The sequence below is a fragment of the Pelophylax lessonae genome, assembly GCF_965119305.1.
Source record: "Pelophylax lessonae genome assembly, chromosome: 3".
NCBI lineage: Eukaryota > Metazoa > Chordata > Amphibia > Anura > Ranidae > Pelophylax > Pelophylax lessonae.
In genome coordinates this window covers 30,693,898-30,711,549 of record NC_138770.1, presented here as the reverse complement: position 1 = coordinate 30,711,549, position 17,652 = coordinate 30,693,898, and the positions used below count along the sequence as shown (strand labels likewise).

The window sequence follows — 17,652 nt, the reverse complement described above, 5'->3', positions numbered from 1 at the left end:
TAATGGGAACCCACCAGAAAGATGTCCCTGTCCTCTGTATTCCCGGGATTCCACACAGGAAGGTCACACCATCCCTCACCATCATCAGGTAGATGAGGAACAATCACTGATAGTATCATTAGGATCTGTACATTATCTGCATTGTTACCATTGATGTCATTTTTATTATATTTTCAGAGTGGAAACCTGAGAGATTCTAAAGTTAAGGTTAAAGAAGAGATAAAAGAGGAGGATGATGAGGATGGGGTGATGAAGGAGTCAGAGTTTCTAAAAGAACACAAAGATCTGTACCAGGACACCATGGTGGAGTCATCCAGCTACAGAAACCCACCAGAGAGATGTCCCCGTCCTCTGTATTCCCGGGATTCCACACAGGAAGGTCACACCATCCCCCACCATCATCAGGTAGATGAGTGACAATTATTGGTAGTAATGATTTATATACAGTATATTTGTTACAATTCATTTTTTATTCTATATTCAGAGTGGAAACCTCGGGGATGATAATATTGATGTTAAAGAAGAGTATAAAGAGGAGGATGAGGAGTACGGAGTAATGAAGGAGTTTTCAGAAGGACACAAGGATATGATGGAGCCACCTAATACCAGGAACCCACCAGAGAGATGTCCCCGTCCTCTGTATTCCCGGGATTCCACACAGGAAGGTCACACCATCCCTCACTGTTACAAGGTTAGTGGGCGGAGCTTATAAAACACAAACTCATGGAGACAGTGTGTGGAGTGTTAATGTAATATTGCAATATTAAATCGTATATTTTACAGATGATTTTCTCTCTCATTTTCCTGATTTAGAGTGGAGATCCAATCGATATAGAATTTGAAGTTAAAGCAGAAGAAGAAGAGAGGTATGTGAGGGATGATCAGCAGTCTATGGAGGAGGATGGAATAACGGGGACATTTATAGAGGAGGACACTCCTACAGAGATCAGCACAGGTGGGTCATTAACACTAAATACATTCCTCCACCCATACTGCTCACTGATTGGTCCAGAGTAGGGCGGGGACTGGGTGATATCAGCCTGTAATCCCCTGGTCACTTTCCTGAGCTGTGTTCCCCGTCCTGTATTCCTGTATTTCTCTCGGATAATCTTCCTTCTCTGTACTGCAGACACAATTTATGTATCTAGACTGGATTTATGGAGATTCTGGGATTCGGCTGGCAGTAAAATGTTGATTTTTACCATAGGTGTTGCTTGACCTAGGCACCTGGGGTATGTACCTTGGGTCTTCTGCCCCATGTCCGGGTCTAGCAAGATCTCTGACAGAACAATTCTCCCGGGATTACTTGCTCTGTTGTTTGCTGGCTGTGCCGGGTGGAGGGATATGTCTGTATATTCTCACACCCAAGTCACTGAGTGCAGTCTCAGGAGATGGGAGGCAGCGGTGTGGGACCTCTGCAACTGATTAGTGAACACAAATATAATGACTCCGGAACCCTGCACTATATACTCTATATTGTACATTACATACTCCTGACCCCTGCACCATATACTTTGTTGTACATTACATACTCCTGACCCCTGCACTATATACTCTATGTTATACATTACATACTCCTGACCCCTGCACTATATACTCTATGCTGTACATTACATACTCCTGTCCCCTACACTATATACTCTATGTTGTACATTACATACTCCTGACCCCTGCACTATATACTATATGTTGTACATTACATACTCCTGACCCCTGCACTATATACTCTATGTTATACATTACATACTCCTGACCCCTGCACTATATACTCTATGCTGTACATTACATACTCCTGACCCCTGCACTATATACTCTATGCTGTACATTACATACTCCTGTCCCCTACACTATATACTCTATGTTGTACATTACATACTCCTGACCCCTGCACTATATACTATATGTTGTACATTACATACTCCTGACTTCTGCTCTCTCCCCTCTACCCACTGCTATATATACACATAATATGGATTCTCTTTTGTTACGCCCATTTCCTACCAGCTGGACATTTTATATCTGATGATTTGATTGGAGGACAGACTTTTACATGTTGATAATAATGTGATAACATCCTCCAACTTTGGAACCTTAAACAGAAAGTGATAATGAGGGAGGAGTCAGTAACCAAATGATGGTGGTCTTCAGGATCAGTCCAGTCTTCATCTTGGTTGTTCTCCCCCCATCCTCACTCTCTGAACTCTGGTGGGGCTCAGCCCCGCTGTTATTCATGACTAAATTATTGATTGAATAAGGAAGTGCAGGACTTCTTGTGTTGGGAAGATGACAATGAGTGATAAGGGGGAGGGGACATAATCCCCTCATCACTGTCACTACTATAAAAGACAGTTCTCGTTGTCTTCCTCTTTGACTAAGGTCCATGAATAAAGAAATGAACTGGTAGGAGATCAGAGGACCCATTTACTAGTTACCTTGAGGGGGCAATTGAGAGGGAAAGCTGCCTGATGTGGGCGGAGTCCTGGTTTAGGGGAACCAATCTGCTCATGTCTAGTAATAATCTTTGTATTTCTATTTTAGTAGATGGACGGGAGATGAGGAAAACCTCAGAGGATTGTCTCACTTTGTCTCCAGACTGTAAAGTAGAAGATGAGGACATCACACAGTATAGTCCAGGAGAAAACCCGGCTACCTCAAATGTCCATCCGGCACCACACAGTGTAGATGGACCATCGTATTCCTCTTATCCTGAGGAACCTCAGACTGTGAGGGACGGTGCTGGACCATCGTATTACTCTTATCCTGAGGAACCTCAGACTGTGAGGGATGGTGCCGGACCATCGTATTCCTCTTATCCTGAGGAACCTCAGACTGTGAGGGACGGTGCCGGACCATCGTATTCCTCTTATCCTGAGGAACCTCAGACTGTGAGGGACGGTGCCGGACCATTGTATTCCTCTTATCCTGAGGAACCTCAGACTGTGAGGGATGGTGCCGTCCTTACAACAGATAAGAGATTCTCCTGTACTGAGTGCGGGAAGTGTTTCCGTTCTAAATACAAGCTTAATGTGCATAAAAGGTCTCACACCGGTGAGAAGCTGTATTCCTGTCCTGAGTGCGGGAAATGTTTTTCAGAGAAATCCACTCTTTCCATGCATCAGAGATCGCACACTGGTGAGAAGCCGTATTCCTGTCCTGAGTGCGGGAAATGTTTTTCACAGAAATCCAGTCTTTCCCTGCATCAGAGATCTCACACTGGTGAGAAGCCGTATTCCTGTCCTGAGTGCGGGAAATGTTTTTCAGTGAAGTCTGATCTTTCCAAGCATCAGAGATCGCACACTGGTGAGAAGCCGTATTCCTGTCCTGAGTGCGGGAAATGTTTTTCACAGAAGTCCCATCTTTCCACACATCAGAGACTGCACACTGGTGAGAAGCCGTATTCCTGTCCTGAGTGCGGGAAATGTTTTTCAGAGAAGTCCCATCTTTCCACACATCAGAGACTGCACACTGGTGAGAAACCGTATTTCTGTCCTGAGTGCGGGAAATGTTTTTCAGAGAAGTCTGATCTTTCCAAGCATCAGAGATCGCACACTGGTGAGAAGCCATATTCCTGTCCTGAGTGTGGGAAATGTTTTTCAGATAAGTCCACTCTTTGCAGACATCAGAGATCGCACACTGGTGAGAAGCCGTATTCCTGTCCTGAGTGCGGGAAATGTTTTTCAGCGAAGTCCGATCTTTCCACACATCGGAGATCTCACACGGGGGAGAAACCATATTCCTGTCCTGAGTGCGGGAAATGTTTTACACAGAAGTCCAATCTTTACAGACATCAGAGATCTCACAAGGGGGAGAAGCTGTATTCCTGTCCTGAGTGAGGGAAATGTTCTTCACGAAGTCCTGTCTTCCTGTACATCAGGGGTCCCACACAACCCTGGAGGTGTATTAGTGCCTTGAGTGCGGGAAATGTCTTCTATATGAATGTTGGTGGACATGTGGGGAAGAAGCACACCTTGATATACACCTCAGATATACTCCATGGCTGATCTTCATCATGTAAGAAACCCTTCATAAGGAGAACAGAGATCACCAAAGACATGGATGAAGTGTTGTCCCGTGTCGGCCATTGATAGCAGGAGAAAAATTAAAAATGGAGTCCTTATCTTTCATTGGCTGAGTACATTTTGTGTGGGAAATTTTCACAAACACTTACAGATCGGGTTGTTATAAATGTGTTGATGAAATGTGACCCGCATTCCCCCAGTCACGGTGAATTTCCCATAATGGTCAGTTCCATCTAGTGGCCATAATGTGCTTTCCTGACAGATGTCCATGGCAGCGTACTTTTGGGTAGCCGCGCCCTCGTTCCTCCCCCATAAGACCCCACCCTCATAAATGTTCAGGATAAGCCAATGGCTGCGTTCCTTTTTTGTCCTCCTCACTTATAGGACCATTTTTGTATGAAGTTTTCCTACCTATTGGAAGTATTGGTGGGCGGGTCTGGTGCTGGGCAGCTGTGCGGGATGTCAGGAGCTTCCTTTGGTATCCAGAAGTCTTCCAGGATGTCCCGAGTGGTCATTGAGTCCCCAGCTATCAGCGGGGTGGTGTTATGGCACACATATGTAGAGGATCCTGGAGAGTGGGCCCTGCCATCGGCGGCCATTTGCATTGGCTGGGAGCCCAGCTGTTAGCGGGTGGCCATTAAGTGTTAGACACGTGAAATTTGTTTCAATGCGAATACAAATTCCGACAAATTTCTGGTTATTCCTAGATTTGGATGTATCCAAATCTCCAAATGAAATTGCAATGAATCTCGTTGAAATCTGTTAAAATTTGTTTCATTTATTCATTTTCTACCTAATTCTAACTTTTCAGAACGATTCGGATCAGTCAAAAAACGATCGATCAAATTCTGTGTGAAGAAATGGCTGGCTGTTAAGCAGCAAGCTGGGAAGCCGGTCGCCCACATCCTTGACAACCATGACTCATCAGCTGTCAGCGGGCTTCCCCACTGACAGATGAATGGAAATAAAAGAATGCCAGCATTGCTTGGCAATAGAAGAAAACAGCGTGCCCCCCCCCCCCCCCCCAGTCCATACCAGGCCCTTAGCAGCCAAAATAAAAAAACAGCGTGAGTTCTCCCCTAAAATCCATACCATATCCCGGCATGCAGCCTGGCAGGTCAGAAAAGTGGGAGGGACGAGTGAGGGCCCCCCTCAACAATACCAGGCCACATGTCCTCAAAATGGGGGGTGTGGGTGCTTTGGGGAAGCTCTGCCCCCCCACCCCACCCCAAAGCACCTTGTCCCCATGTTGATGGGGACAAGGGACTCTTCCCCACAACCGTGGCCTGTGCTTGTGGGGGTGCCTGCAGGGGGCTTGTCGTAATCTGAATGCCCCTTTTCCCAAGGGGGCCCCCAGATCCCACCCCCCCCCATATGAATTAGTATCAGGACCATATAGTATAGTATCGTGTGATTACTGCAGTGTCAGCGCTGGAACTTTGGTGTTATCGGGACCATAGTACCCGTACCTATTCACCAAAATTTTTTAAAAAGTAATAAAAGCACACACACAATTTTTGAAAAATCCTTTATTAAAGAATAACTACTGCAGGCTCCACCATTTGACATTTCTTACATAGGTAAGGGGAGTTGGTTACCTGTCTACATCACCTGGTGGCATTGGCCCTTTCTGACGTTATGGACCGGTGCATGCTGGGTCTCTGATGTCAGAAAGGGCGGTGCCACCAGGTGATGTAGACAGGTGGCCCTGCCTCTTACCTATATAAAAGATGTGAAACTGGGAGCCTGCAGTAAGCAGAGGGCCTCCATGATGGCGAGAGCGTCTTTTTAAATTAGTTTTTTCGGGTGTGGCTGGCGTTGTGATTGATGACGGATCTACAGCGGGGGGATGCTGGTTTTTATTTTTTAATAAAGGATTTTTCAAAAATGTTGTGTTTTTATTACTTTTTGACACTTTTTTGGTGAATAGGTACATGTACTATGGTCCTGATACTCATTCACATGGGGGGGCGGGATCTGGTGGCCCCTTAGTAAAAGGGGCTTTCAGATTATGACAAGCCCTCTGCCTGCAGACCCCCTCAACCACAGGCCACGGTTGTGGGGAAAAGACCCTTGTCCCTATCAACATGGGGACAAGGAGCTTTGGGGTGGGGGGCAGAGCTGCCCCAAAGCACCCCCCCCCCATGTTGAGGGCATGTGGCCTGGTATGGGTTAGGAGGGGGGTCTCGCTAGTCCCCCCTTTCCTGACTTGCCGAACTGCATGCTCAGGTAAAGGTCTGGTATGGATTTTGGGGGATCCATTTTTTATTACATTTTGGTTTGGGCCTGGTATAAATTGGGGGGGGGGGATCCCACATAATTTTTTTAAACATTTTTCTATTGCCGAGCAATGTCGGCATTCTTTTCTTTCCATTCATCTGTCAGTGGGGAAGCCTGCTGACAGATGATGAGTCATTGGTTGTTAAGGATGCGGGCGGCCGGCTTCCCAGCCCCCTGCTTAACAACTCGCTATTTCTTCACACAGAATTCAAATCAGTCAATCGTTTTTCGACGGAATTCCGATCATTCTGACAAGTTGAAATTAGTTAGAAAATGAATAAACTAAACAAATTTTACCAAAAATGTATATAAATTTAACAAAAACTATACAAAAGTAAACAAATGCCATAATGAATCGAAATTAGTAACATAACTAATCTATCCGAAACGAAACAAATTTTCCCATTCTGCACGTCTCCTAAGCGTGCCCAACCCAGATATAGCAGTTGTGTTCCTTCCTCTGGGATCCCAGGTCGCCCTGCGGATGCATCGATTGCCCCATGGAAGAGGTGCGGGACACGTGAGTATGTTTGTCTTGAGGTCAGCAGAAGGGAGCAGACGCCATGCGGGCTGCTAGGGAGTAACCAAAAGGAAAACATATGGAGAGGACTCTGCTCTCTGGGTGATCGATGTGCATTGCAGCATCTTATCAAAGTTTGCTCCAGTCGCCTACCTTTGTCTTCTTTTCTGTCCTGAGGAGAGAACTGTTTGTAGAAGCAAGGTTTGCTTTCTGCGTAGCGGTACCCCCGCAGGAGCCGCTTGGATATTGGTTTCCCCGGGCCTCCCACTGATTACTCCACAGCCAGATACAGGGTATTTTCACACAGCCAGGTGCACACACTCTTCCGCTCGTTGTCTCCAATGACCAGTCTAGGGGATGTGTTTTTATGTTTTATTTGGAGAACTTGGATAGGAGAAGAAAAACCAGAGCTATCATGAGAGTCCCAACATCCTATCTGTTCAGAGAAATGGGAACCTACAGATGTTCACAAGGAACCACTGTCATATGTGTGGACTTTAAGGGCACAGCATGAGACAGATAACAACTACATGGATTTATCCTAAAATAACATTTATTGGTTTATCTAAAACCAGATCTCAATAAAATGAGGAAACTGGCCCCAAACTAAGCTCAGCTCGTACACAGGAGATCAATGTCTCCTACTAATTTCACTCATGTACATCATACATATATAAGGATAAGTTGGTATATATCATAAGGTTCGTGTAGGTATAGATATTTCCTCTCTTCACTTAGATGTAACATTTAGTGACGGCCATGTACTTTATTACTGAATATATCTTATTACTATTATAACAATCTCCTTACTATATGGATTTCTTTGGCTCAGCTTTTTTTTGTATACATGTCTGCATCATATTTGTTACTGATGTCAACATTTGTATCAATTACTGTATGTATAATAAATGACTACGTTCAGATTCTATTTTTGTATATCTTAGTTGCTGACCTGCCTCATTTAAAGTCCCACGACCTCTGTTTTCTGTTTGCATTAACCATTAGGGATGGAGGCACGTCACTGTGTTTGCTTTGGATCATATTCCTCTATCTTCGTCTGTTCACTGGTCAACGCGTTTCACACAAGGCTTCTTCAGGACTATGAAGATGTACAGGCAGTTTTCTCTTAAAATGAACAGACTCGATATTAGTGTTTCATAAACATAGAACATAATCTGTATTTATGTACATCATAATAAATACAAACATGGCTTACTAGCACACGGCCTTCCTTCTAACCCCCAACAAATTAACCCGACCTGGGGCAGACACGGGGGGGGGGGGGGAATCGGACCAAAATGTGTTGTATATGCAGGTATCTGTCCTGATTATCCTAGGAACAAGATAAAATATACAGTATCTCACAAAAGTAAGTACACCCCTCACATTTGTGTAAATATTTTATTCTATCTTTTCATGTGACAACACTGAAGAAATGACACTTTGCTACAATGTAAAGTAGTGAGTGTACAGCTTGTATAACAGTGTAAATTTACTGTCCCCTCAAAATAACTTAACACACAGCCATTAATATCTAAACCGCTGGCAACAAAAGTGAGTACACCCCTAAGTGACAATGTCCAAATTGGGCCCAATTAGCCATTTTCCCTCCCTGATGTCATGTGACTCATTAGTGTTAGAAGGTCTCAGGTGTGAATGGGGAGCAGATGTGGTAAATTTGGTGTTATCGCTCTCACTCCCTCATACTGGTTACTGGAAGTTCAACATGGCACATCATGGCAAATAACTCTCTGAGGATATGAAAAAAAGAATTGCTGCTCTACATAAGGATGGCCTAGGCTATAAGAAGATTGCCAAGACCCTGAAACTGAGCTGCAGCACGATGGCCAAGACCATACAGTGGTTTAACAGGAGAGGTTTCACTCAGAACAGGCCTCACCATGATTGACCAAAGAAGTTGAGTGCACGTGCTCAGCATCATATACAGTGGTTGTCTTTGGGAAAATAGACGTATGAGTGCTGCCAGCATTGCTGCAGAGGTTGAAGGGGTGGGGGGGTCAGCCTGTCAGTGCTCAGACCATTCACTGCACACTGCATCAAATTGGTCTGCATGGCTGTCATCCCAGAAGGAAACTTCTTCTGAAGATGATGCATAAGAAAGCCCTCAAACAGTTTGCTGAAGACAAGCAGACTAAGGACATGGATTAATGGAACCATGTTCTGTGGTCTGATGAGACCAAGATAAACCTATTTGGTTCAGATGGTGTCAAGCATGTGTGGCGGCAACCAGGCAGTGCTAGAAAATAATGGTGGCCACACAAAATATTGACTTTTGGCCCAATTTTGACACTTTAAACTGGGGGTGTACTCACTTTTGTTGCCAGCAGTTTTGACATTAATGGCTGTGTGTTGAGTTATTTTGAAGGGACATCAAATTTGAGGTGCTCACTATGGCACTTGGTGTAATGTGTTCAGTTAGCCACAGGGTGCTATACAGGTCCAGGGTTGTAGTTCATCACTATGGAACTTCATACCTATGGAACCCAGTCCCTGAGGACCTCTTCGGGGGTATGCCCACCATGACGATTAATGCATGGACCTTATATACAGTCCAGTATTCAGGACAGATAAGACAGGGTCACCCTGTAACTTTGACCATTACTCTATAAAACATTACGAAGTCTGGAATGTATTCCCCTTACGGCGTAAGCTTTTCAAACTTGGCTGTAAAATTCAGAGCTCAGTCTCAGGTGATCACACCACTGGTCACACCCTTTAATGCCACTTCCACCTAGAGTCCTGATAAGGTACTTTCACCACTCATTTCAGGACACTCAACACCTGGGTTACCACGTACTCCTTTCAGACACACTGCACCCTATCTCCTGCACCCTATTCCATGAGTACCCTACAGGGGAATACCCGCACTTGTAGCTATGGTGGAGACCAGGAGTACAGTTAGGACACCTCTAGCACTGACTGTATGTAATAGCAAGGGGTGGTGGAGTGTGCTGTAGGGTCTATTTCTGCTCTCTGCTGGGGGGGTCTATTCTAGATGGAGGGGATCTATTTTGGCAGGGGGGTCTTTTGTTGCTGGTGGAGGACCTACTATTGCTGGGGGTGGGTCTTACATTTCAGGGGTCAGTTGTTGCTGGGCGAGATCTACTGTTGAGGGAGAGGTCTGTTGTTGCAGGCTGATGGAGAGTCTATTGGTGCTGGCTGTGCAGAGATCTTTTGTTGCAGCCAGGAGTTTATTGTTGCTAGGGCTGATTTTGTTACAGGTGCTTCATTGTTGTTAGGGAAACTATTGATACTGGTGGGGGTCTTTTTTGTTACTGGCTGCAGGGAATCTATTTTACTGTTTTTCTTGTTATCATTACCAAATCCCATACAAATTACTCAGCACCACAAAATGATACCTGGTTCAGTATTGTTAAAAAGGGCAGTACTGGGAGGTGGGTAGGGGGTGAAACCAAGAAATGGTGCTTGGAGGTGGGTAGAGGGTGGAACCAAGTAATGGTACTTGGAGGTGGGTAGAGGGTGGAACCAAGTAATGGTGCTCAGAGGTGGGTAGAGGTGGAACCAAGGAATGTTGCTTGGAGGTGGGTGGAGGGTGGAACCAAAGAATGGTGCTCGGAGGTGGGTAGGGGGTGGAACCAAGGAATGGTGCTCGGAGGTGGGTAGAGGTGGAACCAAAGAATGGTGCTCAGGAGGTGGTAGAGGGTGGAACCAAGGAATGATGCTTGGAGGTGGGTAGACAGTGGAACCAAGGAATGGTGTTCGGAGGTGGGTAGGGGGTGGAACCTAGGAATAATGCTCAGAGGTGGGTAGGGGCAAAGAAAGGGGGAGTTCCTGCACCTATTCTCTGAGAAAACAACCCCTGATAATGAGTCACCTATTTGCTTGATGTGGCCTTCATGAGCTTAGCCATATGAGTTGTCATTGGAGGATGCTGTGTCCCTAAAGGGTATACTCAATCATGATAATTGGATGTGTCCTTGGGGGGGTTGCAGCATCTACTGATGGTAACTTCATGTGTTGGTCTTGTTCTTCGGGGGTATATCTGTCGTGGCATACCTATCTCGCATTTTCTGGATACCTTATTGGCCTTTACAGGATGCATTGACTGGCATTTAGAATGGTTATCTTAAACAAAATGTCTTTTGAGTTAATCTCATTTTACTTTGATTTCTTTACATGTGTCACTGAGCTTGCAAAGGCTAAGAATATATCAGATGACCGAAACAGTGGAAATTCCCTATCTCTCAGAATATCAACTCTGTCTGGACAGCTGACCACAAAGCAAATAATATCTTCTAAAAAGCCCCTTTGGAACTTTTATTGTGTGTCACCAAGAAATTTCCCTTTATGACAGAGAATCACGATCTAGATTGACATAATGCTTACTATAATTAGTTGTTAACTTTGATTGGACAAAAGATGTTAATAACAACCCATTTCTTGTACGTCAGATTGTAATGACAAACCCATTTCTGAGTATATTTAAACTCCAGCAATGTTGTAATAAATCAGGTCACTATGATTCAGCCATCTTGAGTCTTGTCTGATCTCATTATATATATAGCTATATATTGTCTGATTTGGTATCACTGACTAACAGGTAACAGGTATTTTGTACCTGAGGAAAAATTCCACAACAATTTGGCGAGCTTGAGCCCAGGAGAGATGACGTCATCTGCGGACGGAGTGAGACATCTGGACTGCATTGGATACACTGAAAATATCTGGCCAGGTAAGCCCATTGTCTGCTTACAATGTTTTTCAGTCCATCCAATGGCGTCCAGGTAACTCTGTTTTATTTTTGACGTAATACCCTCTTAAAGAACCTAAACCCTTAGTCGGTGTATATATTGTTGCGAAAGGTGAGGTTGGGTCAACCCTCACCACTGTGGGTGTCTTGGACACGCAGGAACGTGACCCCCAGTTCTGTTCTGGTAAAGTGGTCTCATTTCGGAGTGTCCATTTGAGATGTAGCAAACATTGAATGTATATGACTGTTTTAGCCTGACATTTCATATACATGTAAAGGTTTCTATCTCTATGTTATAGTATATATGTAAACATATGCATATGGTAATAGGCTGTTTTTAAGTCCAAGTCACAGAGAACTCGGAAGTTAGAGGTAATTCCAAGTCACAGAGAACTCGGAAGTTAGAGGTAATTCCAAGTCACAGAGAACTCGGAAGTTAGAGGTAATTCCAAGTCACAGAGAACTCGGAAGTTAGAGGTAATTCCAAGTCACAGAGAACTCGGAAGTTAGAGGTAATTCCAAGTCACAGAGAACTCGGAAGTTAGAGGTAATTCCAAGTCACAGAGAACTCGGAAGTTAGAGGTAGTTATTCCATTTTTTTGGATAACAGTGAAATGGGAAACTGGGTTTCCGTAGATACCGACCAGGGGTCGATGAGAAAGGTCATTAGGACCATGGCCTTAGAGTGTATGGGTAACAGGGTTACCAGATAAATGGGGCAGACCAGGGAGTTTGCATTCGAAGATTAAATGCTCTGGGAGCATTTTTTTTTGGCTACATAGCCAATTAAAGTGTTCTGTAGTTGGAAAGCTAATAATCCTAGTTGTAGGATAAGATAAGATAGGATATGACAGATTTTTGTAAAGTGTATGAACCAGATTTGGCAAGAACAAACTTAAAATCAGTTGCAGAAATATGGAAGCAGGAGAGTATGAAGTTGAATGAGTATTGATATTATGATAAATGAGTTGAAACAAGTATAAACAATAATGTGTTGAATTGTTTCATGAGAAAACACAGCAAATCTTGTATTCATAAGAAAAAAGTAAGGATGCTCATTGCCCTTTAATTCATAAGCCTGTCGTGGTTACTTTTAAGACAGGAAAAAAAAAACAGGCTCTGTGTCTTTGATATGAAAAGAGGAAGTAGTTTTATAAGCTGGGAGTTTGTAGCACGGAGAAAAGATTGTTTCTTTATATGATAAATGAACGGCATATGATATTTTTGAGGTTATTTTGTATTAAATTAAACTAAGATGAAAAATAATATGTTGCCCTTTAAACTAAGAATCTTTGTTTAGACACTAAGGGTTACCGCAATTAACATGACCATTGAACCCTAATTGGCACTGAGCCAAAAGTTTTAAAATAGAATAACGTTTTATATTATTATGGTATATTAAGTGGTATTTCAGGGGCACCCTCCGTAACCAAAGAGGAACCTCTGATAAGATTTTTTGAAATTCGGGACAAAGTTTTAGAGGATATTTGTTTGAAAGATAAAAAGTACATTACTTCCTGTCATTATGGGTGTATAAAAAGTGACCTACTACAAATAGTGTAAAGACAGGACATTAGAGCAAAGAATTGCAACCACCCCCTCTCCCCCAGATGGACAGTAGATAAGGTATTCAGCTAACCTGTGTCCGCATGTCCCCATCAGAAGCAGCCGAAAGGTTTACAGTAGGAATAACAGTAGCAGGGGTGAGAGTGGTTTCCTGCCTGGCTTCAAAGGAAAAGGGAAGTCATTTTTAAAAAAAAAAAAAAAAATGTTTATGTTGAGTTAAAATTTCAGTGTTCAGTTTCAGATGAAGTGCCCATTAATCCAGTATGTAGCATATGTCTCTTGCCAGCTTGACCCAGTGATAAAAGGTGCGGTCCACAGCCTGCAAAAGAGCTGCTGGATAAAACAGGTGCAATGTTTTTAAGCCAGTTTACTTCCAGTACAGGAGCAGGCATTAGAGGGGGAGGGGAAAAATGTTTGTTAAATATCCCCCATGACTGTTTTTGAGCTGATGATGGCAGAATCTGAATTGTTGAGCCCTGCCAAAAAGGCTCCTCTCTAAAGCCCTGATGAGACCCTTTATGTAGATGGATCATGTTTATAAACAGAGGAGGGTAAGCCTGTAACTGGGTATGCAGTAGTAACAGCAATAAATAAACAAAAGGAATGCAGAGGCATTAAATCTAAAGTTCTAAGCACAAGCAGCTGATGGTTTTGGCAAAGGCCTGTGAATTTTAAAGAGTTAACATTCACATTGACATGATTTTGGTCATATTTTTTGAAAGCTTGTAACTTTTTGACCTCAGCCCAAGTTCTCTCGGTAAGTCAATAAAAAGCATGCAGATATAATAGAGACTGTTCTTAGTCTTCCAGTGTTTCACCAAGGTGGCCATTTATTAAAAAAACCAAGGCACATGCAAGAGAGGACACAGAAGAAGCTGCAGGAAACGCAAGGGCCGACAGAGCAGCGAAGAAGGCTGCACTGGAACAGGTCCCTATCCGGGTACTGACACTCGTAGGAAAGCAACCAACTCCTGTAAGTATGGCAATCTTGATATCATTGCAGAAAAAGCCCCCTCACAGGAGCGTGAGAAGTGGCGGAAGAAAGGTGCAACACAGGATGTAACTGGTTGCTGGAGGATGGAGGAGCATTTCTGTCTGATCTCAGGCCCTATACCCGAGGGTGGCAGCCGCAGCTCACGGATCATGTCATATCTCAAAGACTCTAATGACCACCTTGGTAATACAACACTGGTTAGCACCAGGTTTTCCTGGAGTAGCTGCAAAATATACTGCTTCTTGTCTTACCTGTGCTAGGTACAAAGCTGGTAGAGCTGTAAGCACCCCATAAAAGCACCGCCTAAGTCAGACTGTCCTTTCCAAGGAGTTCCAATAGATTACATTGATTTCCCACAGTCTGGTCCCTATGCACATGTTTTAGTTTGTATAGACATTTTTCAGGATGGCCTAAGGCCTGGCCAGTCTCTAGGGGTAAAGTACAAACCACAGGAAAAAGGCTTTTGCCCCAGGTAATGTGCAGGTATAGAATCCCAGAACCTATGGAAAGTGACAGGGGTACTCACTTTACAGGAAGGGTTCTACAAGAGATCCTATCCGCACTAAATATTGAGAAAGCCTTTCACACTCCATATCACTCACAGAGTAGCGGAAAGGTACAAAAGGTTGTATGGTAAAAAAAAAAAAAAAACACAAGTTGAGTAAAAAAATAGCAGAAACAAGTAGATTGTTTTACGTTTTTTCCTTTGTCAGGAACACTCCCAAGAGAGGTGTGGGTACCTGAAGCAGGTCTCTATTTACCACAGCAATTGCAAGCCACACACTCAGATCTCACTAGATGTGTTGCAGCGCTTTAAAAGCAATTGACAAAAATGCATAATAGTGTGTTTTCATTCCTACCAGATCCAAATGAGGATACTAAGTCATAAAGTAAGGCTACTAAGAGTGCAATTGGTTACACCAACATCCCTCAAGGTAGAAGGGATACATGGATTCACGCCAGTCATTGAAAAAAGGTGGTACAATGATTTTCTTTTAATTTTTAATATGTATGGGAATGTTGGGTATAATGAAGGGGCGGGACAATAAAAGAGACAGACAACCTAAGGCCCAATGTACTGTTAAGTTTAAATACCAGGTAGCCAGGAAGTCAGGGTACTCAGGGTGCTAGATATGTCCACAATTACACCCAGAGTCCCAGACTATACCTGTGCTAGTAAACCCACTTGCATTAGAGGATCTAAATCAGACAGAGTTTTCAAAATCCTATAGAAACATTACCAGTGCACAAAAGGACATGTTAATTCCCCCAAAAGTCGCAGGTTTCAAGAATCCTACAGTGTGTATAGAGTTCTATGGAAAAAACTGATGTAGGGAGGGTGGACTGTTCACAAGCACTGATAAACATATCCTGCCCACAGCTGACTGTGAACAGCCCATGAAATGAAACTTGCATGCATTACAGAAATGAAACTGTTAAACATAAAATATGAGCCATATTAAATGACAATATGGACATTTCTCACCTAGGAGAAGCCCTCAGGTTTCTGTTGTTCAGACAGAAACTGGGGTATTATGAAAGTTCTTAATACCCATTTTCACCCCAGGGTGGTCACATTCAGGGTTGGGAATCTATTGTGTCTGTGTCAATAAGGCCCATAGATTACTTCCTCAGTGTGTCACAGTAACAGGTACTATAGCCTCTTTATTTCCAATGGTGTCCGCCCATCCTAATGAACACAGTCTTTTGGAGGTTTTGCCTTATCTCCTAAAATAATGAAAGTGGTGTATTTATATTGATGTTTATGATAATTATGATCTCTAGTTATCTGTTGAATTAAAATAATTATGTGTTTGGTTGATAAGGTTACCAAGGCCAAGGAGACAACCTATTTCAACTCTATACGGAAATAAGAAGTGATTGATGATGCTGTAATGAGACATCTGTCACCTCAAACCCCCATGTATGAAGTAATCTCCGCCTCAGAACCTTACCAAGACTCGGACACCCCCCACTGAGGTTTGCCCTCTGGGCCAGTGTTCCAAGCGTAAGGGGCTGCTCCCTTGGAGGAATCTGATAAGCGGAATAGGTAGTTAGTTAGCCTGATCAATAAATTCTCAAGAGGGGGGAGATGTTGTGGCATACCTATCTCGCATTTTCTGGATACCTTATTGGCCTTTACAGGATGCATTGACTGGCATTTAGAATGTTTATCTTAAACAAAATGTCTTTTGAGTTAATCTCATTTTACTTTGATTTCTTTATATGTGTCACTGAGCTTGCAAAGGCTAAGAATATATCAGATGACCGAAACAGTGGAAATTCCCTATCTCTCAGAATATCAACTCTGTCTGGACAGCTGACCACAAAGCAAATAATATCTTCTAAAAAGCCCCTTTGGAACTTTTATTGTGTGTCACCAAGAAATTTCCCTTTATGACAGAGAATCACGATCTAGATTGACATAATGCTTACTATAATTAGTTGTTAACTTTGATTGGACAAAAGATGTTAATAACAACCCATTTCTTGTACGTCAGATTGTAATGACAAACCCATTTCTGAGTATATTTAAACTCCAGCAATGTTGTAATAAATCAGGTCACTATGATTCAGCCATCTTGAGTCTTGTCTGATCTCATTATATATATAGCTATATATTGTCTGATTTGGTATCACTGACTAACAGGTAACAGGTATTTTGTACCTGAGAAAAATTCCACAACAATAGTCATCCACATGTGTGTGTGTTTGCTGTTAACCATACATTGTATACCCCTTTATGTTGTGGTCACTAAGGTGCCCATCTAATGGTTTTTTGAAACTATCAATGCTCCCTGCTGATACCACTGCTTGTGGAAGAGAATTCCACATCCTTGCTGCTCTGACAATAAAGAACCCTTTATGTAGTTTAAGGTTAAACCGTTTTTCTTCTAGTTTTAGTGAGTAGCCACGTGTCTTATTGTATTCCCTTTCTCTGAAATGTTTTTTCCTGATGCTAGGGTCACCAGTACAGTATTTGTACATTGATATCATATCCCCTCTCACCGTCTCTTCTCCAGAGAGAATAGGTTCAGTGCTTGTAGTCTTTCCTCATAGCCGATGTCCTCCATTCCCCTAAATATTTTTGATGCCCTTCTCTGGACTCTCTCCAGTTCTAGCACATCCTTTCTGAGGACCGGAGCCCAGAACAGGACAGCATACTCCAGATGTGGCCGGACCAGAGTCTTGTAGAGCGGGAGAATAATCTCTTTATTTCTGGAGTAAATCCCCTTTTTTATACAGTACATGCCAGTATTCTGTTGGCTTTGCTTGCAGCAGCTTGGCATTGCATGCCACTGCCAAGCCTGTAGTCGACTAGGACCCCCAGGTTCTTTTCCATCTTAGATTCAGCCAGAGGTCCCCCCCTAGCGAGTAAATTGCGTTCATGTTTCTGATGCCCAAGTGCATTACCTTACATTTTCATATTACATTACATTTCATCTGCCATGTAGTTGCCCACCCCATTATTTTGTTCAGGTCTGCTTGTAAGGTTTCCACTTCCTGCATAGAAGTTATTGCCCTACTTAGTTTTGTATCA

At 43.2% G+C, this 17,652-nt stretch overlaps 4 protein-coding genes across 4 annotated transcripts in view; 2 read left to right on the top strand and 2 right to left on the bottom strand.

Moving 5' to 3' along the window:
* Positions 1-17,652, bottom strand: part of LOC309550684 (uncharacterized protein) — a 1,024,308-nt gene that overhangs the window by 279,983 nt on the left and 726,673 nt on the right. The gene's annotated exons all lie outside the window — the stretch shown is intronic.
* The window catches only part of LOC309550736 (uncharacterized protein), an 851,482-nt gene that overhangs the window by 424,049 nt on the left and 409,781 nt on the right, over positions 1-17,652 (top strand). The window lies entirely within an intron of this gene.
* The window catches only part of LOC309550715 (uncharacterized protein), a 523,380-nt gene that overhangs the window by 113,985 nt on the left and 391,743 nt on the right, over positions 1-17,652 (bottom strand). The window lies entirely within an intron of this gene.
* The window catches only part of LOC309549881 (uncharacterized protein), a gene marked incomplete at both ends in the record, with an annotated part of 31,990 nt that continues 15,061 nt past the window's right edge, over positions 724-17,652 (top strand). The window contains 2 exon segments of the mRNA XM_082250375.1: positions 724-732; positions 3,141-3,384. Coding sequence (XP_082106501.1) covers positions 724-732; positions 3,141-3,384 — 253 coding nt within the window.